The sequence below is a fragment of the Puma concolor genome, chromosome C1 (assembly GCF_028749965.1).
Source record: "Puma concolor isolate L17-30 chromosome C1, mPumCon1.1.hap2, whole genome shotgun sequence".
Classification (NCBI taxonomy): Eukaryota; Metazoa; Chordata; class Mammalia; order Carnivora; family Felidae; genus Puma; species Puma concolor.
In genome coordinates, this window is record NC_141674.1 from 223,034,560 (window position 1) to 223,056,363 (window position 21,804).

Below are 21,804 nucleotides of genomic sequence, written 5' to 3' on the forward strand. Positions count from 1 at the left end.
AGGGAGGGATGCTTGGATACTTTGATCATCTGAGCAGAAACACCTCCCAGAGCCAGAACCCAAATCCAGACGCCATGGAGGGAAAGACCCCTGGAGGGAGCGACAGGAAAGCTCACAACAGGTGGTGGAGCACGGCACAAACCAAACTACCACGTGCCACCAAATGGGGACTGTGTCACATAAGCAGCAGACACGGGGGTACCAGCCACGCACACAGAAAGCTCCCGTAAGTGACAACACACACAACACAGGCAAGGACCGCGAACATCAAGTATGAGAGGAGACGTGGGGACGCTCCCTGCATCCACGAGTTCAACGTAAACACAGCCGAGATGCCGTCTTTGATCCGTCAGACTTGCGAGGGCCAGTAAGTCTGCGAGCAGCGCTGATGAAGGAGCAGCGAGCCGGGTGCCCTCACGCAACGCTGGTGGGAACGCAGCGGTCAAGAAAAGCAATTTAACGGAATCTGTCACAATTTAAAATGTGCCTTTGACCCAGCAATTCAATCGGGAGAAATCTCGCAAAGGCGGACAGCACAAACGCAGAAGGATGTGTGTGCGAGAAAAAACGGCACACCCGAGCCCCGCCCACTGGCCAGGGACCAGGTGTCTGAACGGTGGCACACCCCCATGTGGGCATGAGAAAGCACAGGCAGACAGGCTCGGTCAAGCAGAAAGGCAGACTTTAGGCCAAGGGATGGGCCGGGACCCTGGCCCAAGTGCGTGACGGTGGCGAGGGCACCCGCGAGGGGACTGCGGTGTGGACTCACCTGCTCCACGTGGGGCTCCTTGGCGAAGGAGATCCTGGCGACGGAGTGGGACGTGATGCATAGCTCCTGCCCGTTCACCTCGCCCTCCTCCACCTCCACGATGCCTGTGGGACCGCCAGTCCTCAGTGTCCCGCCCGCGGCTTCCTACGCCGCTGCTCCCACCACCGGCCTTTGCACCCCAGGCTTCAACAGGTCTGAACTTTGAAGCCATCGAGGCGACGACCTGTCCCCCTGGCCAGCACAGAGACTCCCAGGCGTCGAGGGGGAAAGACTCACGGGTCCTCTTATAGCCGGGGCGGGGGGGGGGGGGGGCGGGGGCGGTCTGTGGAGGGTCATTCTCTCCGGGGGTGCCCTGACCCTGGCCCTGCCCTCGGCCCCATGAAAAAGGCCAGTAGGCATCCCCCTCCCGGCCATTCGCTGCCCCCCCGACCTCCAGCTCACTACTGCCTTGGGCAGGCCCACCCCAAGTTGGGCTGGTTCTGACTGTCCACCTGCTTCTAGGAAGTGAGCCCCACTTGGACCAGTGAGCAAGGTTAAAGGTCAAGCAGGTGTGATTTGAGTAATTTCCAATTAATCAACCCTGTGAGCTATCTTAGGGTGGCCTGGCACTGGGGGCGGTGCGGACTTCCAGAGAACCTCGGGCCCCGTGTGGGCCTCCTGGTCTGGTTCCCTCCACGCAGCCCCAGCCTACAGGCAACACCCGTGTGCAGCTCAGGGCAAAAGGGGACCCGCAGCCCCTGCCACCAGCTCCCTCCCGCCAGCCCCACTGGGCCCGTCCGAAGGCCTGATGCTTCCCAGAGGTCACTTGCAGAGTGGCAGGCGGGACGCAGATGCCACCTCTGGCACTGGCCACCCCTCTACTGGCATGCGGGCAGGGGGCGGGCCGTCCAGGGACAGTACCTGTGTTCTGGGCGCTGACGAAGGCCACCTTGTTGGTGTCGGGCTTGAGGCGGATGAAGCCACACTCCCTGTGCATGGGCTTGTGCGTGTCCGGGTGGAAGGCGTTGAACCTAGCGGGCAGGAGGGTGAAGGCCCAGGTAGCGGATACCCCCGAGACAGGGCCAGGCTGCGTGCACGTGCCCGTCTCACTGTACGAAGCCCCCACCCACCAAATGTAAAATAAACAGCTTCTTGTTCATGTGGAAAATGCAGAGACACATAAAAGACACGGCCCAAGAGACACGAGAGACCACGTGTGTGGCCCGGCTGCCAGGTACGTCAGGACTGTCTCCAACCCAGAAGCCGCTCCTCCAGGTGCCACCCGCCCTCGCTCTCATCTGTGTCCCCATCTTCCTGACCGTCACGACTGACAGTGACCTTGATGACAGAAACTCGGTCTCCATAGTTTAGGCACACGCCTCCTGCAAGGCCCCTCCGTGCTTTTCGGTCCCACGCACCCCACAAGCACAGTCAAATCCCACCCTCACCCCAGGCTTTGCCTCTTGGGAGCTATTATCGTGCTCGGGGGTCCCACCAACCCCCACGTAAGACACAGCAGGCACGAAGTCAGGGTGCTGACAGAGGACCTCAAAGGCCGTGCGCTTGGCTGTGTGGTACGAATCTGAGAACCACAATACTAACCGCTTCTCTGAGACCTCACACGGCTCAGCTCAGGGGGGATTTCTGGGAAAGGCATGTTCGTCATCTTATTCTCAGTGACACGGGGGTGGCTGGTCTCCATACAGGACAGCGGCAGGCACGGGGGAACTTAACTGAGTGCCGGCACCACTGATGGTGTGTTTGCATCAACACGCCCGAGGCTTTGTGGTCGGCCGCGCGTCTTCAGAAACGTGACCACCAGAAAGCACCTCGTTATCCGCTGTGCGACCAGATTCGGGGCAGGGAGAGGGCGCGTCTCCGAAATACAACCAAGTTCCTTTGTGTCTTCCCACCCGGCGCCCGCCGCTCCGTCCCCGGTCCGGACCTGCTCTTGCACGCGGTCGGGGGCACACTTACGAGAAGTTCAGCACGGGCTGGCCCACGTGGGAGATGTACACCTCCTCCAGGTACCGGAAGGGCTGCAGCGTCGGAAAGGTGCCGGCTCCCGGCGGGTCGGACAGCCAGGTGCCCAGCATCCAGGACAGCGGCTCCACCACTGGGTTCATCGTGGGGGGCTCTGAGGACAGAGGGAAGAGGCGGTCAGTGGGCTCCGTGTCCACGCTCGGTGAGGGAGCACGCCCTTGTGCAGACAGCAGAGCTGGTGCCTCCATGAACGCGCACCAGCCGGCCGTCGAGCCGGGGAGAGACAGCAAATGTCATCTTGTCAGACGCAGCTCCCACGCGGGGGAGACAGCAAGAGGGCCTGGGGGTGGGCGGGGCTGAGGCCAAGTCCAAGGAAGACAGGACCCGCGGAGGAGGGCTGCCCTGCGCCAGGCTGGCGGCAAGAAGTGGGAGCAGCTGTGGGTGGAAAACGGCGGGTCGCCCCTCCACCGTGGGAGCCCGCCCGGACAGGCACAGGTGGCCGGGGAGGGGTGGGGCCGCTCCTCCCGGCCTCTGCAGATGGCCTGTGGACAGCTGGGAGTGAGCATGGCCATAAGACTTTCGTAGTTAGACGACAAGAGAAAAGTGAAGTCGGGACTTCGGCTACCACCTATGGTGGAGAGCAGGAATAAAAGCTTCATAGTCAAAGGTCTGGAGCAGGACAGAGCAGACAAACACCCTGCTCACAGGGACACCGGTGTCCCACCGAGGGAAGAGAGCAGTCCACCAAGAAATAAGAAAAGGATGCTGAATGTGTGGCGAAAGAGGCGACAAGCCGAAAGGGGGTGGGGCTGTGTGGCATTTGAGCTTGAAACTTCGAGGGCGGAGGACGGCTCCCTGAGACGCGTGCAGAGGCCGCGGTGGGAGTGGGCCTGTGGCCGCTCCGGGACACGGAGGCTTCCCCAGGGCCAGCCGGGCCAGATCCTGGAGGACCCTGGGGAGGTCCGAGTGGGAGACGCGGGGGCAGCACGTGCCTGGTGGCGGAAGAGGGCGGCCTGGGCCCTGTGTCGCCGGTGGAAAGGGCCAGATCCCAGGGGTGCCCTGCAGGGAGAGCCAGCTGCACGCACGGATGTCTGGGATGCAGGGCTGGCGAGCGGCGCCCGAGGTTCAAGGCATCAGGGAGACAAGGGGAGAGCAAAGCTCGGATGGTTTGGGCCTGCGGTTCTCAGAATAAACAGAAATCACTGTTTTTCAGCCAGCCAGCTAGCCAGCCAGCCACAGCCTCTGAGATGCTCTCTGTCCAGCGGACCCTGTGTCGCGTCCAGGGCAGCACTTGGAGCCGCTGTCCAGGCCCCACCTGCTGGTCCAGTCCCCTCTGAGTGAGAGCAGTGCCCGCCTGGGCTGGTGAGCGTGGCCCTTCCCCTGGGCACATAGCCTAGGGTGGCGGTGGTGGAACTGCAGCCAGGCCCCGTGGGCCTGGGATGAGGGGGAGGGAGACAGACAGGGAAGGACCCAGAGACAGAGGGAGACAGACGGACAGACAGACAGGGAAGGACCCAGAGACAGGGGAAGGACAGACGGACAGACAGAGAGACAGATCGGGAAGGACTCAGAGACGGAGGGAGACAGACGGACAGACAGAGAGACAGGGAAGGACCCAGAGACAGGGGAAGGACAGACGGACAGACAGAGAGACAGACCGGGAAGGACCCAGAGACGGAGGAAGACAGACGGACACAGAGAGACAAACATGGAAGGACCCAGAGATGGGGCAAGACAGATGGACAGACAGAGAAACAGGGAAGGACCCAGAGATGGGGAAAGACAGACGGACAGACAGAGAGACCTGGGTAATGCTCTTTCTTGCCTCAAAATCTCTCTGGGGATCTCTCTGAGGGAACAGGGATGGTAGGTGAGCATTATCACCTCTTTCAGAAAGGAATAAAAAACGACAACAGAGATAATTGAAAACCCTTCCCCTGGCCTTGGCTCTCAGGGAAGTCAGGTCACAGACACAACCCACGGCCACCAAAATGCGCAGGAGGGCTGTGTGGGGGCTGGGGTGGCCCTGGGACCCTGCCCGTGTTCACAAGCAGCAGGAAAGGAGCCGGGCCCCTGGCAGGTGCCACTGACCTTCAGGGACACAGGACCCCCCGCCCCCCGCTTCATAAGCACCCTGCATTCCCATCAGACTGTGCCAACCGCGGGAGCCTGAGAGTGGACGTGGGGCCTAGAGCCCGAAGACTGAAGGAGCACTGACCCCCACCAGGGCCCAGAGGAGGCTGTCAGTGTGGGCTCTGCACACAAGTCTGCACGCGCGGGTCTGTACCCAGTCTGCGCACACGGCTCTGTGCCCACGGGTCTGCGCACATGAGTCTGTACACACGGCTCTGCGTGCCCACTCTGTGCACACGGCTCTGTGCACGGTGAAGCAACCACCTCCAGGAAGAAATGCAAGAATGTGGGAGAGAAGCGGCAGGAGAGGTGAAACTCCAGCAGAAAGAAGTCGGGAGAGATGCATCAAGAAGCTGGGAGTGGAGGTGGATGAGGACAGCATGGGACTCACGGCAGACACGCGCTACAGAGGACAATGAGAAGAGTAAAACGAAAACAAAGTCAAGAGGTTTGGAGACTTGGGCTGGGGGTGTGTGCAACGTGCAGCCTGTGCAAAGACAGGTGGGGGGAGAGGGTGGGGGAGGGGGGAGAGACTATGGCGGGGGAAGGGGGAGGGGGAGAGGGAAGGGGGGACCTGGGCCGGGCGCGAGTCCCACGGCTGGGTGTCCTCCTGTGAGAGGACGACACGCGTCCACGTGGCTGCTGTTCACAGCTGCTGGATGCGGAAACCTCCCAGCGGCTTCCGGCTGACGAGTGGGTGAGCACGACGTGGCACAGCCAGACGGAGGAACAGTATCCGTCATAAAAAGGAATGAAGAGGGCACCTGGGGGCTCAGTCCGTTAAGCGTCTGACTCTTGATTTCAGCTCAGGTCACGATCTCATGATTCGTGGGACAGAGCCCCACGTCGGGCTCTGCAGTGACAGCACAGGGCCTGCTTGGGAATCAATCAACCAATCACACCCTCTCTCTCTGTCTCTCTCTCTCTCCCTCCCTCCATCCCTCCCTTTGCCCCCTCCTGCGCCTGCGTGCTCTCTCTCTCATAAATAAACTTAAAAGGACTGAAGCACTGACAAATGCTACCACGTGGATGAACCAAGAAAAAGACCACGCACCCTGATTCCACTCATATGAAACGTAACAGGCGAGCCTGCAGAGGCCCAGAGTGGACCAACGGTTCCTCCACAGCAGCGTCCGGCTGATGCTGGTGCCACACTTACAAGATGCACGGGGAGAGTGAGCGTCACGGATTTTGTAGCTGCCACAGGTGTGTCTGACACAGCCGCCCACGGCCCCACGTGGACATCTGGAGGCGCTGGTCCACTGAGATGTGCTTTAAGGCTAAGACACACATGGATTCCAAAAACTCAGCACAAAAAGGACTTCAGACATCTCAGTAACTTTTAGGTTCCGATGGTTATGTACTGAAATAACGTTTCAGATAACATTGGGTTAAATAAAATATAGCATTGAAGTTCACTTCACCTGTTTCTCTTTACCTTTTGATTTTTAAGCAGGTTCCAGGCCAAACGTGGGACTTGAACTCCCAACCCTGAGATCAAGAGTCGTACGCTCACTGGCTGAGCCAGCCAGGCGGCCCTCTCTTTACCTTCTCAGTGTCGCTACAGGACAATTTCAAACCATGTCCGAGCTCACGCTGTGCTCCTGTTGGACGGTGCCGTGATGGATGGTCTCTACACTAACACTCAGGGATCTCTGCTACAGCGAATTCTGAGGACACCACCAAAGGACAGCCTTCGCCAGGCAGCCACAGGGAAGTGACGGCAAAGGGATTCCCAGAAAGTCATGGAAGCGTTCCCCAGGAGAACTGGTCCCAGGCAGTGGCCGCCCTGACCATGCCCGAGGTCTACCCCCGAGTGGCGACGTCACGGAGGCGGGCAAGCCAAGCACAGACCAAGTGGGGAAGGTTTTATTCTAAAAACATACGCCAAGGTACAATATAAAAAATAAGGCAGAGCTAAAGCCACATGTACCGGAACTCACCTATGAAAAGGAAAAGCTTTTCACACTGGATCACAGAGCAAGACCTTCAACTCTTGCTGCAAAGGAGAGATTCACCAGACAGAATCACTCAGAAAGGCATTTCAGAGCCAGGCAAAGGCGGGCCCAAGGGAAAGCTAGCATCGTGCTCCCGTGGTGAGGGAACATGAACTTCCACCCAAGACGCGTTAGAACAGACAGAGCACGGCTCTCCAGAGCGCTCAGGGTCCCGGTCCCGGCGAAGACCCCGCGGTCAGGAAGATGCAGGCGCCCAGCGGCAGCCGTGACAAAGCAGAAACTACTGACGACACACAGATGCTCACAGGAAGAAACCAGCAGGAACCGTGGTTCGCGTGGGTCTGAGAGAACAGCACGGCACGGAGGGCTCGCTCCACACGACTAGAGAGCTAGTTCTGAGCGCGCGACGCTGTGCTCCGCGCCCGAGACTGCAGAATCTCCTCTCCAAGCCTCACGAAAACTGACCTCGTAAATGGTCAGAAAGTAAAGAGAGTCCCCACCATGTCGTCCGACCACAGTGCAGCAAGGCTATGAAAACATGATCAGATTTCCCTCAAAAATGTCATGCCACAAAAGAGACCATGTACGTAATCTGCGTTTCTATCTGCATGAAATTCTAGAATAGGTAAACGGGTGTGGGGTGGGGGCTGGGGCAGGAGGGCGTGGAGATCCGGGGACTCTGGATGATGGCGTCACATAGGAGTCACGGAGGGACACCCAAGGGCTGTTTTACTTATATTAACTGTACCTCAGTGAAAACATTCAGATGTGAAACTTCCACAAAGCAAACAAACATGAAAAGAAAAAACAACCCGAGCCTGGGAACGCCTTCCCAGGACCTGTTTACTGTCACCACAGCACAGGTTCATGAGTGGCCAGGTGACTCCAACCTCAGCTGGCACTTCAGGGGGCAGCCTAGCCTCCCAGGGCCTCTGGTCTGTGCTGGCCGACTGCTGCCCACAGGGAGACAGCCTTCTCTTGCAGATTGTTTTGGTGTTTAAGAAAATCTAGAACTACTGACCTGGGGGTAAAATACCCCAATTTCTGAAGATGCGTTTGAATGACAACAACTGCAGCTTACAGTGTGAGGTGTGGTTCGGTGAGTCAGTGGTCAGGGCCCTGGCATGTGGACATCCTCCCGACACCCCTGCAGGGGCCCGGGGGTCTGCTGGGCCTCCTCCCCCCGCAGGTGCTGGCCCTGGAACCACTGAAGGTGATTCTCGGAGGATCTGGGGGCTTTCTGCATCAGCTCTCACTTGCCAGTAGGCAAGACAGGTGTCTGCACAAGCAATTCCGACCAAGTGACACCAGAAGGGGGGGAGGGGGAGAGGGAGTGAGGGAGAGAGGGAGGGAGGGAGGGGGAGGGAGCGGGGTGGGGGGAGAGAAGACAGGAACAGCACACAGGTGGAAAAGGTGCTCCGAGATCTTGTTAAGGGTGGGGGACGGGGGACTGTGACTGCCCACCCAGCTAACGCAGGCGGAGCCTGGCCCATCCCAGCAGCCCTGGACTGCACCCTCTCTACCTCTGGGGTGCTGATGCAGGGCCTTGGGACAAGACAGCAGCACCCCAGGTGGTCTGCTAGCACGGGTCTGGCCCGTTCCCTCTTTCCTTGGTGACGACGACTGCAGGCCAGAGCGCAGGTGCTGTGCTGTGGGGGCTCGGGTAGGGGACAGGGGACCGGGGGGAGGGGCTGGAGTGGGTGACTACGGCTGGGTGAGGTGACACAGAGGGACAGCCTGCCCAGGGTGGGGACCAGGGAGGTGGGCTGAGGGGACTCATGCTGGAAGCCCGGAGGACAGAATCGCCAGAACCACAAAATGGGAAGAGGGGCTTAAGAGGTGATGCGGGCCAGGAAGAGTGGAGGAGAACAGGGATAGGTGGGCAGGTGCGGGTCAGGGGGAAAGTCCAGCAGGGGCCGGTGTCCCAGGCTGGCAGCCTGGAGGGGGATCGGGGCCAAGGGTGGACATCACCCCAGGACAGGTCAAAGCCCCCAGAGGGGTGGGCTCAGCAGGGTCACAGCACCGGGACCCGGGGTGAGAGGGTGTCTTCAGGAGAGCAAGTGGGAGAGATAGCTGAGGGTCTAACTTCTGCCTCTAACCAGTTCTGTGTAAACCCGTTCAGTGGGCTTTGCAGCGGCGGGAGGGTGCACAGTAGGTCACGCAGAGCCTCCGTACAGGAGGCTCAGCAAGCCCTTGGGGAGACAAGACGCACTCAGACACCAGCGGTTTCTGAGGCCCACAGAACTCGCCTGATGGACCTGCAGAAGCTCCTCTGACGCGTCACATTCAAGTGGAAGGAAGCAGTGTTTCTTTGGCAACGCAAAGTTTCTGGAATGACTCTTCAAAGAAACACCATCTCGAGCAGCAAAAGTTAGAACCTGTGTGGAAGGTGCGTGCCATTAAGTCAATGTCAGGAGACTCTGGGTTGCCTCGCCCAGGGTCCACGACCAGCACGCACGTCCACCAAACCTCCAGCCCCAGGAGGCGTGGGATTCTGCCACGGAGAACCTAACTGCTCTGAATTAGGTTCTTCAAACGTAGTTCTCCTGGCTTCCTGGCAATTTGCTCTCGGCTGTGACGAATTTTAATCGAATAAGGATGACGGGGCAGGCACTAACCTGCCAGTGGTGGGCAGGGGGATTCCACGCCTCCTGCCAGGTCTAGTGCCCCCGGACGCCGCCCCCCAGCACGGGGTGAGCCAGGTCCTCGGCACCTGCACCCCTGCCCACGGCCCTGCCGCCACCGTGTCTCCTCCTGTTTTCAATGAAGCGGTGCAGGGGACGACCAACAGGGAAATTCTAAGATCCAAATGTCAAGTTACGTGAAATATGTCAAAAGCCATCCAATCACATCCTTCACACTGGTGTCTTTCACTCCATGTAAATCATACTTCATTAGAAAAACGAAAGTAAGATAAACTTGAAAGTCAAACAAATGAGCATAAGAAGTAAGGGACTTAAGCCTATTTGCCACTTTCTACCTCTTCAAGTAAATCAGACAGGCTTTTAGTTTCATTTTTTTCTTCTTTTATTAAAACCTCAACCGAAATGCAAAAACAAAAATTTAAATCTTCTCCAAGAAATTTAAATTTTCGTTTGTTGGCCCAAGACAGCAAAAGCAGGCTTACCCATCACTAAGTTTTCTGAACTCCAGACACCGTCAAGGTTCTTCAAGGTTGTTCTCTGCCAACTGACGGAAACGTTTGCACCTGGTTACTAACAGCTTGGCAGGAAGGGAGTGCCAAGCCGAAGAGTGCATTCTGGGAAGTGTAGTTCCAGCCGGGAGAGGACAAGGACACCCGGAGGTGACCGAACTGGGATCTGGGAGATCATTCCGGGGCTTAGGAAGGTGGGACCTGCCAGGGAGTGAGGAGTGGGGCCTCGGCCCTGCACTGCCTCCCCCAGGGGCCACGGAGGAAACCCATCCCTCCAACGGGGAAGCAGGCGGAGCCAGGCACATGGCAGAAGCTGTTTCTGTAAGTCACCCTGGAAACTCCTGATGCGTCCCTTGCATCTATCTCCCAGCGGGCCGGTGGACACTCATCTTGGCTCTGACACGGGTGCGCGAGACTGCTGTGCCTCCTGGCAAAGGTGTCAGCAGACAGGCCCAGGACCCCAGCGACAGGAAACAAGCAGACACGCTCGCTAGGGACGGACGCCTTCCTGGCGCCTCCCACCCTCCCTCTGCTTTGTGTTAGCAGACGGCAGTGTTTCCGACACCGGCTGCAAAGCACGAGAGAGAGAGGGCCCAGGCCGCCGTCGCCTGGCTGGCGCTGGCCGTCCCGGCGGAGCAGACACTGTCCTGGCCCTGTGACCGCTCGTACCGCACCTGCCCGGCGCCTCAGGGGAAGCTGTTCTTTTGAGATGGTGGCAAGGCCCTCACTTTATGACCCGTCAGATGAAAAGGTGTTCGCGCACACAGGGAAAAAAGAAAGGACAGGAAATAGGGCAAACGTTCCTGTAAAATACAGAAAGACACAAAAGGAGACCAAGTAGTTATTATTTGCGAGTATTATGGTTGATTACCTAGTTAACTCCAAAGCCTCAACTGAGAAACTATTAGAATAAGTGACTTTGATAAGATGGTTTGTTTTTAAAGTTAGCTTTCCTACATATTAACAATAACCAAATAACAGAGGAGGGAGATTCACGGTTCAACTCTGACCCGTAAAGAGCTTAGAAGCCCTATTTCCTGTCTTTACAACAAGAAAAACATGGAACGAACTGAAAATCAGTGACTGCCTGGACCCATCAGAAGTGAGGTCCCAGTGTCCCAGAACTTGAAGGGACATGCTCACCCGGGGCAGATGTGAGCTGACAGGGATGCTGGATGACAACTGGGCAAGAGGCTGGAGCTGAACGCAGACGAGCAGGAGACCGTTTCCTGGGGGCCCCATGCTCCCTCGGGTCTCATTTCCAGGAACCCACCAAGTTCTCACTGTGAGAAGCCAAGGAAAAAAAATCCCCTGGTCTCTCTCTGGCACTGGAAGGGGAGAGAAAGTTCTGACCGGAGCTCAGAGCATGCTCCAAAGGAAAGGGCTGTTGTGCAGTGCAGATGTCACCTGAGCTTTACTCTGCTGGGGACGGCTTCCCCCACGAGCTCCTACGGCCTCCCCCCCGCCGCCCCCACTCCAAGAGGACAAGAACGGGAAGGTCACAGCCCAGAAACACAGGCCACAGAAGAGGAACCCCACAGAAAGCTGACTGCAGAGTGTCCTCCTCCCCCACGCCCTCCTCAGGGCTCCAGCAGGTGAGGGGATCAGAGCAGAAAAAGCCGCAGATGCAGGGGCTGGGAGGGAGTCCGGCAGACAAGCCCCAGGACCACAGTGGAGACGTAGCGTAAAGACAGCAGAGGAATCTGAGCCTGATGCAGGAGAGATCAGACACAACCCACCTGCCAGGCAGGCCAACTTGGCGGCTCAGGTTCCATTACCATGTCCACCTTTTAGAACGATTATAAGCCATGCTAAAGGCAAGAAAAAATTCAGTCTGAAGAGACAACATCGGAACCTGACTCCGATAAGGCAGAGGTTCTGGAATCCTCAGACTCGGAGTTTAAAATAACTATCATCCATCCGCTCAGGTTCTAGCAGAAAGAGCAGACAGCGTGCATGAACTGAGCTCTGTAAGTGGAGAGGAAGCTAACAAGGGTCCGAAGGAAAGGCTGCACATCCAAACCAGCGCGAGACAGGCGAAACCTGGGGTGCCTGAGGTCCAGGAGAGCCAGCGAGCTCGAAGGCAGGCAGCAGAGACGTTCCACAGTGAGATGCAGAGAGCAGAACACACACAATACTGGGGGGTTGGGGACAATTACAAAAGATATGTGTATGCATCATGGCAATGACAGCCAGAGGACAGAGGGAGAAAGTAGGAGAGATACATGAAGTAGTAGCTGAGAAGTTTTCAAAATTAATGACAGACACCAAACCACAGACCCAGGAAGCTCAGAGGACACCAATCACAACAAATACCAAAAACCCTACACCTGCGCATTTCATATTCAAACTGCAGAAAACCAAAGATGGAGAGTCTTGAAAGAAGCCAGAGGAAAGAACTCTTACCTATAGAACAAAATGGGGAAGAATCACAGAGGGCATCTTGTGCAGGCAACAAGAGTAGAATTCCATGCCCAGAGACACTGTCCTTCAAACACAACGCTCTACGTTAGTTGGGATTAAAATGAAAACTTAAAAGGCCCCCGGAGGGCTCAGTCGGTTGAGCCTCTGACTCTTGATCTTGGCTCAGATCATGATCTCACAGTTCGTGGGTTCGAGCCCCACATCGGGCTCTGTGCTGCTGGCGCAGAGCCTGCTTGGGATTCGGTCTGTCCTTCTCACTGCCCCTCCCCCACTTGTGTGTGCGTGCACTCTCTCTGGAAATGAATAAAATGAAAACATAAGAAGAAAAAAAAAGAAAAGAAAAAGAAACTGTCCTTCAAAAGTAAAAAAGCACTGGGGTGCCTGGGTGGCTCAGTAGGTTAAGCGTCCGACTTTAGCTCGGGTCACGATCTCACAGTCTATGGGTTTGAGCCCCCCATCAGCCTCTGTGCTGACAGCCCGGAGCCCGGAGTCTGCTTTGGATTCTGTGTCTCCCTCTCTCTCTGCCCCTCCCCCGACTTTTCTGTTTTTCTCTCTAAAAAATAAACATTAAAAAATTAAAAAAAACAAAAACAAACCAAAACACTGATTTCTGGGTGCCTGGATGGCTCAGTTGGTTAAGCGTCCGACTTCGGCTCAGGTCATGATCTCAAGGTTCGTGAGTTTGAGCCCCACGTCGGGCTCTGTGCCAATAGCTCAGAGCCTGGAGCCTGCTTGGGATTCTGTGTCTCCCTCTCTCTCTGTCCCTCTCTGGCTCACACTCTGTCTCCCTCCCTCTCTAAACAAACAAACAAACAAACAAACAAAAACTAAAAAAAAGTAAAGAAGAACTAAAGACAAAAACTTTTTCAAACAAAACTGGAGGGGATTCCTTGGTAGACATGCCCTATAAGAAATATTAGTTCTTCAGGGAGAACGATGAAGCAGGTTGGAAACCTGAGTCTGTACAGACAAGAACACTGGGGAAGGAATATGTGAAAGATAAAATCTTTCCTTTTTCTTAATTCACCCAACAGATGAATGTGTTCAGATTAATGGTAGTGAGCCCAGCACACGTGCAAGTGAAACGGAGTCCCGGTTTTATAAGGGACGACACGGGGGTGACGGGGACGCCCAGGTCTCAGGCGCCTGCGCTACCGGGGACGCGGCAATGTGTGAAAGTGGATGTACTTGAGTTGTAAACGTGGGGCGAAAACCCCAGGGCCCCCACGAACAGAGGTGCGGCGAGAAGTCAAGTCAGTGTGCTGAGAAAGGGACACAATGAAATCACACAAAATGCTCAATCAAGGCCAGAGAAGGTGGAAAAGGGGAGAAGAGAAATGGGAAGCAGTCACAAATTTGAGCGCTTAGTCCCACTGCAACAATTATCACTTCAAATGTGAACGGGAGGGAGAAGACAGTCAGGAGACTAGAAAACACCCAACTATATGTTGTCCATAAGAAACCCACTTTAAGTATAAAGATAGACCAAAGGAAAGGGACAGAGAAACATCTATCCCGCTGACACAAATCAACAGGAAGCTGGAGGAGCAATGCTAACTTCAGAACAAAACAGACGTTAGGATCAGAAAAATTATCAGCGACAAAGAGGAACGTTACACAATAACAAAGGAGTCAATACTCTAAGACGACATAATAATCCCTAATGTCTATGTTCCTAACAAGGGAGCATTCAAACACACGAGACAAACGGACAGATCTGTAACAGGAAACACACAAATCCACTGTTACAGTTGGAGGGTTTGACACTCCTCTGTCAGAAATGCACACATCCAGCAGCAGAAAATCAGGAAGGACTTGGCCAAACTCAAGGGCGGCATCAATCAGCTGGATGTAAGTGACGTCCGTACGCTACCGAGATAGGTAATGTCACATGTCGGTCTGATGCAGCTAAGAGACGCCCAGAAAGCTGGTAAGACATTACTCGTGTGTGTGCCTGCGAGGGTGTTTAGGGAAGATAGGAGCCTGTGAACTGAGTAAAGTGGAGGGCCCTCCCCTAGGTGGGTGGGCACTGAAGGCTTGAATAGAGCAAAAAGGCAGAGGAAAGGTGACTTTGCAGTTAGAGCTGGGAGGTCTGCGGTCCTGGGACATCAGTGCTGGTCCAGGACTCATGCCCTCCCGCCGCCCCTCCATCCCCCAACAATTCTCAGGCTTTTGGACAGGGGCTAGACTATGCCTTCAGCCTTCCTGGTTCTCCAATTTTGTCATTCTTAACCACGGGAGCCAATTCCTGTGATAAATTTCCTGTCGTGTACGCGTATGTATACATCCTGCTGGTTCTGTTTCTCTGGAGAACCCTAACAGGTCAGCGTGAGGCTAGGTTAGGATGCTGCTTCATCCAACAACAGCAGAACACTTAATCTTCTCCAGCTCACACGAACATTCACCAAGACAGACCACATTCTTGACCATAAAACATAACAAATTTAACAGAGTAGAAATCATACAAAGTATGCTCTGAGACCACAATGGAATTAAACTGGAAATCAGGAACAGCAGTGTAGTTGAAAAATCCCCAAATATTTGTAGATTAAACAAGACACTTCTAAGTAACAGGTGAGTCAAGAAGGAGGCCTCAAGAGAAATAAAAAAATATTCGAAGTAAATAGAATGAAAAATATACCTTATCAAATTTTGTGCAGTGCAGTAAATGCAATCTTTAGAGGGAAATTTATAGCACTGAGTACATTAGACAAGAAGAAAGATCTAAAATTGATAATCTAAGTGTTCACCTTAGGAAAGTAGGAAGAGAGGAATAATTAAGTTGTTGAAAGCAAGCAGAAAAAAAAAGAGACACCGATGAAATTGAAAACAGGAAAATAAAGACAACAAACAATAAAATCAACAACACCAAAGGTTTTTTAGAGGATCCATAACACGGATAAACATCTAGCCCAGTTAACTAAGAACAGAGAGACAGAAAGAGAAGACATAAAATGTCAATATTATAAATAAAAGAGGGCCATCACTACCAATCCTCTGAACATGAAAAGGTCAATCAGGGTTACTATGAAAAACTCTATGCCCACAGATTTGGTAACTCAGGTGAAATGGATGCATTTCTGGAAAGACACATACTGCCAAAATTCACCAAGGGAACTAATAATCTGAATAGGCCTACATCCATCAAAGAAACTGAATCAATAATTAATAACCTTCCGAAACAAAGCCCCAGGCCTAGATGGGCTTATCAGTGAATTCCACCACAGAATTCAGGAAACAGTTAATACCAGTTGTCTACAATCTCTTACAGAAGGTAGAAGCAGAGTGTTAACTCATTCTGTGAGGTGAGCCCTACCCTGACACCAACACCAGACAAAGACATACAAGAAAGGAAACTACAGATGGGTATCTCTCATGAACACAGACACAAAAATTTTTAACAAGCATTTAGTAAACTGAATCCAAAAATATAAATAAATGAGTTATTCACCATGATAACACCTAACACCCATTTCTGATAAAAGTTCTATTCAATAATCTAGGAACAAATATTATTATTAGGAATAATAAACAACATCGTTAACAAGACCCTATAGCTAACATCATACTTAATGGTGGGAAAGCAAAAGCTTTCCTACTAAGCTCAGCACCACTCACAGTCAGCATTGCACTGGAAGTCCTACTTGATGTAATAAAAAAAAGGAAATAAAAGGCATACAGATTGGGACAGAAAAAAAACAAAACAAAAACAAAACAACCATCTGTGTTTGCAGATGACATGACTGTCCATGTAGAAAATCCTAGAGAACTCACAAAAAACTCCAGGAATTAGTAAGCAGCAAGGTTGCAGGATACAAGGTTAACAGGCAAAAGTCAATTGTTTCCCTACACACCAGCAGAAACAAAACAAAACAGAAACCCACAAAAAACCTGGAATATGAAACTTTGATGAAAGAAATAAAAGATCTAAATAAACGGGTTGATACACAGGAAGACTCAGTATTGTTAAGATGTCAATTCTTCCCAAATTGATCTATAGATTCAACACAATCCCAATATCAAAATCCCGGCAAGCTATTTTGTGGAAATCGACCAGCTGATTCGCAAGCCAAAAGACCCAGAACAGCCAACACAATACTCATGGGAAAGAATAAAGCTGGAGAACTCCCAGTCCTGTTTCAAGACTCACTAAAAGCTACAGTAACCACGACAGCATGGGACTGACAGCACAACAGATACACAGATCAAGTGACACAACAGGGTGCAGAGACAGATTCACACACAGGGGCGCCTGGCTGGCTCAGTCAGAAGAGCACGTGACTCTTGATCTCAGGGTAGTGAGTTCAAGTCCCATGTTGGGTGTAGAAATTACTCAAATAAATAAATATTAGGGACGCCTGTGTGGTTCAGTTGGTTAAGCGTCCGACTTCGGCTCGGGTCATGATCTCACGGTTCGTGGGTTTGAGCCCCGCGTCAGACTCTGTGCTGACAGCTCGGAGCCCGGAACCTGCTTCAGATTCTGTGTCTCCCTCTCTCTCTGCCCCTCCCCCACTTGCACTCTGTCACTCTCCCAAAAATAAACCTTAAAAAAAAATAAGATTCACACAAATTCATGAATCTGATTTTCGACAAAAGAGCAAAGGCAGCTATATGGAGAAGAGTCTTCTTGACAAACAGTGCTGGGACTGGACATCCATGTAATCAGAGATAAATGGACACACATCCTCTGTTCATGTGAGGCTTAATGTTGTCACAGTGTTGATATTACTCAAACAAAGTTGCAGATTCAATGCAATCCCGATGGACATCCCAAGGACACTGCCTGTAGATAGAATTCACGCGGAATCTCAGGGACCCAGAACAGCGAAGAAAACAATCCTGGAGAAGAACAAAACTGGAGGAATCAGTTCCTGATTTCCGCACTTACTACAAAGCCACAGTAATAAAAACAGTGTGGTATTAGCATAAAAACAAACATAGAAATCAATGCAACGTAGAGCATCCAGAAACAAACCCTTGTTTGTATATGGTCAACCGATTTTGACAAGGTGCCACGACCATTCAATGGAGAAAGAACGTTATCAACAAATGGTGCTGGGAAAACTGGACGTCCTCATGCAAAAGAATGAAGTTGGATCCTTACACCATAAACAAAAACTCACTCAACGTAGATCAAGGATCTAAAACAGTAAAACTCTTAGAAGAAAACAGCACAAAAGCTTCACGACCATGGACTTGGCAATGATTTCCTGGATAGGACACTAAAGGCACATGTAATGAAAGAAATAGACAAATATGACTTCGTGAAAATAAAATTGTACATCAAAAGGCACTATGCATAGAATAAAACGGTGCCCCAGAGAATAGGAGAAGATATTTGCAAATCATACTTCTGATCAGAGATTGAGGTCCCCAATGTACAGAGAAGTCTTCAAACTCAGCAGTGGGAAGACAACCAACCAGACTCAAAAATGGGCAAACAAGGCTCTTCTCCCAAGATACACACAAGTGGCCACTGAGCACAGGACAAGATGCTCATCACTGATCACCACCGATCACCAGGGAAATGCCGATGCGAACCACGACGAGGGCCCACCTCACACGCCCCAGGACGGCGGGAATCAAGAAAACAGAAGACAGCAAGCGATGGCGAGAATGCAGAGTCTGGAGCCCATGCTCCGTGGGTGGGAATGCACACTGTTAAAGCCGGTGTCGAAAACAGTACTGGAGCGCCTCGAAAAAATTAAACGCAAAATACCCCGTGATCCGGCGATTCCACTTCTGGCTGTATGCCGAAAAGAAGTGGAAGTAGGGTCTCGAAGAGAGATTCGCTCACAGCAGCATCACTCTCGACAGTGAAACCGTGGAAGCAACCCACGTCTCCTGACAGATGAACGGATGAGCAAAATACGGTGCGTCCGCGCAGGGCAACGGGATGGTTCAGCTGGCATCAAATTCTGCCACACGCCACAACGTATCCGCGTCACGTTCAGCGCAACACGCCAGATTCCTCTTCCAGGAGGCGCTGGGAGCCGACAACATCACACAGCAGACATCGGAACGGCGGGGAGGGGAGACAGGACCGTTACGCTCTCACACGTGTCAAGCTTCAGATTAACGTGAGTTCTGGGGGATGGATGGTGGTGGCTGCACGACCAGGAGAACGCGTTTAACGCCCCTGAACTCCACACCTAAAAGCGGTAAATCGCTGCTCTGTACGTATGCATTTTTAAGTTGATTTATTTGAGAGAGAGAGAGAGAGAGAGAGAGAGAGAGAGAGAGAGAGAACAAGCAGGTGAGGGGCAGAGAGAGGGAGAGAGAGAGTCCCAAACAGGTTCTGTGCGGTCTGCGCGGAGCCCAGCTGTGACATCACAACCTGAGCCTAAGTCAGGGGTCCAACGCTCGAGCCACTGAGCCACCAGGCGGCCCTTGTTGTGTACATTCTAAGTCAGTGCAAAAAAAAGGTGAGACGATGCGCTACCGAGCCACAGAGAGGAGCCTGAAGCACACGCGCCGCTGACTGAGGGAGGCCACCCTGAAAAAGCTGTGCCTGCGACTCTACGGCATCCGTGTACTCCAACCACGGAACACTCTGGAAAAACCCACACTACAGAAACACCAGGAAGGCCGGTGGTGCCAGGGCTGGGAAGGGAAGGGGTGACCACGAGAAGAGCAGGGATGCTGAGGGACACGACTCTTCTGCGCGGCACCGCACGGGATCACCGCGGGCACCCACTTGTCAAAATCCAAGGGGTGTCTGGGCGGCTCAGGGCCCACTCGGGCCATGATCTGATGGTCTGTGAATTTGGGCCCCGTGTCGGGCTCTGTGCTGACAGTACAGAGCCTGCTTGGGATTCTCTCTCTCTTCCCGTCTCTCTGCCCCTCCCTGACTCCTGCTTTCGCTCTCAAAATTAGAAAAAGAAAAAAGAAAAAATCCAAGTACAAGATAGTAAACCTCTATGGGAAGATGGCTGGTAACGATGTATCGATGTCAGTTCCCAACTGGTAAGGATGAACAGCTGGGCTCACAGAAGTCCTCCTGGAGGCTAGAAACAGCAGCGGGAGGCGGGTGGAGGAGGGAGAAAGTCCTCCCTGCGGACACCCTATGAGAAGGCCAATCAGCACCCGCCTCCTGGAGGGCTCTGAACCCAGAACCTGCAGACCCCTGGCCCAGCTGCCCCGCTGGAGGTAATCTGCCCAAAAATAAAGGGCTTGCCTGGCTAAAGACATTGGGCGGAATAAACACGCGTATGCCTCTTCGACATAAAATCCCTAAGAAGTTTCCTTCGTTGACCAACAAACTAACGACAGCCTGGGAGGGAAACCATTAAGAGAGAAGACATTTTGAGTGGGGGGCTCCAGGCACGTCTCCTTGGAGACGAAGCCAGGGTGCCCGCTGTCCCTCCCACTGCCGCCCCCCAACACCTCTCGCACCCTCCCCTCCCCTGCCAACCAGCGACCAGCCCCACCCCCCCAGGGAGCACTGGGCAGAGGCGCTGGGACACCCTGTCCACCAGCCCCCTCTCCGGGCACCTCCTCAGGGCCCAGCACACTCCTTCCTGGCCCCCACGACTCCTGCTCTCCATCCCACCCACGGGCAGCGCGGACACCTGCTTGCTGACCCCCACTTCACAAACACAACTCTCCCCTGGAGCCACGTTCCCTGGGGTTTCTGCCCACAGTCCACTCCTTCACGGCCAACCCTCTTAAAGTGCCCCAGTGCTGCCTTTCACCCGCTCTAGACCGACCCAGCAGTGTTCCCACTGCTCCAAGGACACCGCGGTCACCAGTGACCCCATGTGGCTGAGCCCAGCCATCTTTCCCCACTCTGATCAGAGCTGGGTCCAGCCCAGCTGCTTACCCTCATCTCCCCTCTGGGCTGTCGTGACCCCACGCTCCCTCTTTCACTCTCCCTTTCCGGGGCCCTCTTTGGCCCTCTTCAGCCACATCTCTGCAAACAGCCGGCTCCCGGGCCGGGCCTGGCTCCTTCCCCAGCTACAGCTTCTCCAGGAAACCCCATTCAATCGTGGCTTTAAATACCCCTGACCTCATCCTGACACCACACGCACACACACGCACACACACGCACACACGGGCAGCTCTGAGAGAATGGATGGTTTCCTGGCATCAGCATTTCAAACTCAACCCCTCTCAAAATCTTACGAGGGTAGGACTTACAAAAATACCATTAACTCTTTCTGGAAAGGAAGCAAACAGCAAACGGTGGTGAGTGAAGTGACCCACCAACTGTGTGCTTGCACCTCATTACGGCCCCTAGGCCCCTAGACAGGAGACCTGAGTAGGGGAGTAGAGGACACACACAGTCCGGGCGGGTGGGGGAGGGGGACGGGACAGAAGCGTGGAGGCGCTGGGCTGTGGAACCCAGCAGCCCAAGCTCTAAGCACCACAGGAAGATGGGCTTCAACAGTTAGCTTCGAAAGCTGCGAGACATCCACCAGAAGCACAGAAAAAGAAACGAAAAAGCCTAACAAATTAAAACATAAAACGACAGGCACAGATTCCAACTTATCAATAATCACAATTATAAATGGATTACTCTAAACGAAGGAAAGACAGGCTGCCTGGGTGGCTCAGTCAGCTCAGGGCACGATCTCATGGTTCGTGGGTTCGAGCCCCATGTCAGGCTCTGTGCTGACAGCTCAGAGCCTGGAGGCTGCTCCAGATTCTGTGGCTCTCTGCCCCTCCCCAACTTGCACTCTCACTCCCTCTCTCTCAAAGATAAATAAACGTTTAAACAAATTTATTAAAAAAATGCAAACACTCTCAGATTGGGTTAAAATATAGCTAAAAGATAGAGGAATATAAAAAGCTTTCAAAGGTAAGCAGATAAAGAATACTCAAATTGGGACAGAAAGGGGCATTCCGTGGTGGTAACAGTCAGGACCACTTGGGCATCTCACACAGGGCCGCGGGACGCATGGCAGCACCAAGCAGACGCCCAGGAAGGATGGGCACGTCACCCTTCTGTCCCCGAGATAAGGGATTCGGTGAGTCAGGACACAGACCTGTTAACAAGCCAGACGGAGGCTCAGTGAGACAGAGAGCCATGGAACCAACAAGCGGGGAGGATACATTCTTCTCAAACCACAGCGAAACAGTCACGACAACAAGCTGCATATTAAGCCACAACGAAATCCTGAAAGGGGCCAAAAACCAAATATGACCTTAAAGCAATAAAGTTTAAAAATAATCACAAAAAAGGGGAGGAGGTTGAGGGCTGGGAGAAACGGGGAGGGGATCGACAGGACACTCGTCCTGATGCGTGGAGAAAGTACACGATTAGGGAACCACTGCCCCGTGCATCTGAAACTCGTGCAACCCTGTACGTCAGCTACGCTGGAATTAAAAACACACATTTTGAAAGAAAGAGAGAAATGGAATATTTAAAACCGCCAAAAAAAAAACAAAAAAAAAACCCTACA

General features: G+C 53.4%; 1 protein-coding gene across 3 annotated transcripts in view; it reads right to left on the minus strand.

Annotated features, from left to right (window-relative positions):
- The window catches only part of THAP4 (THAP domain containing 4), a 41,598-nt gene that overhangs the window by 14,368 nt on the left and 5,426 nt on the right, over positions 1 to 21,804 (minus strand). For 2 of the 3 annotated variants that reach the window (XM_086720194.1, XM_086720193.1), the window contains exons 3-5: positions 2,726 to 2,885; positions 1,670 to 1,779; positions 770 to 873 (exon numbers count right to left, since the gene is read on the minus strand). In XM_086720194.1, coding sequence (XP_086576320.1) covers positions 770 to 873; positions 1,670 to 1,779; positions 2,726 to 2,885 — 374 coding nt within the window. Of the gene's footprint in view, positions 1 to 769; positions 874 to 1,669; positions 1,780 to 2,725; positions 2,886 to 9,949; positions 10,183 to 21,804 lie in introns of those variants that run through there. The other variant, XM_086720195.1, reaches the window with a different exon arrangement.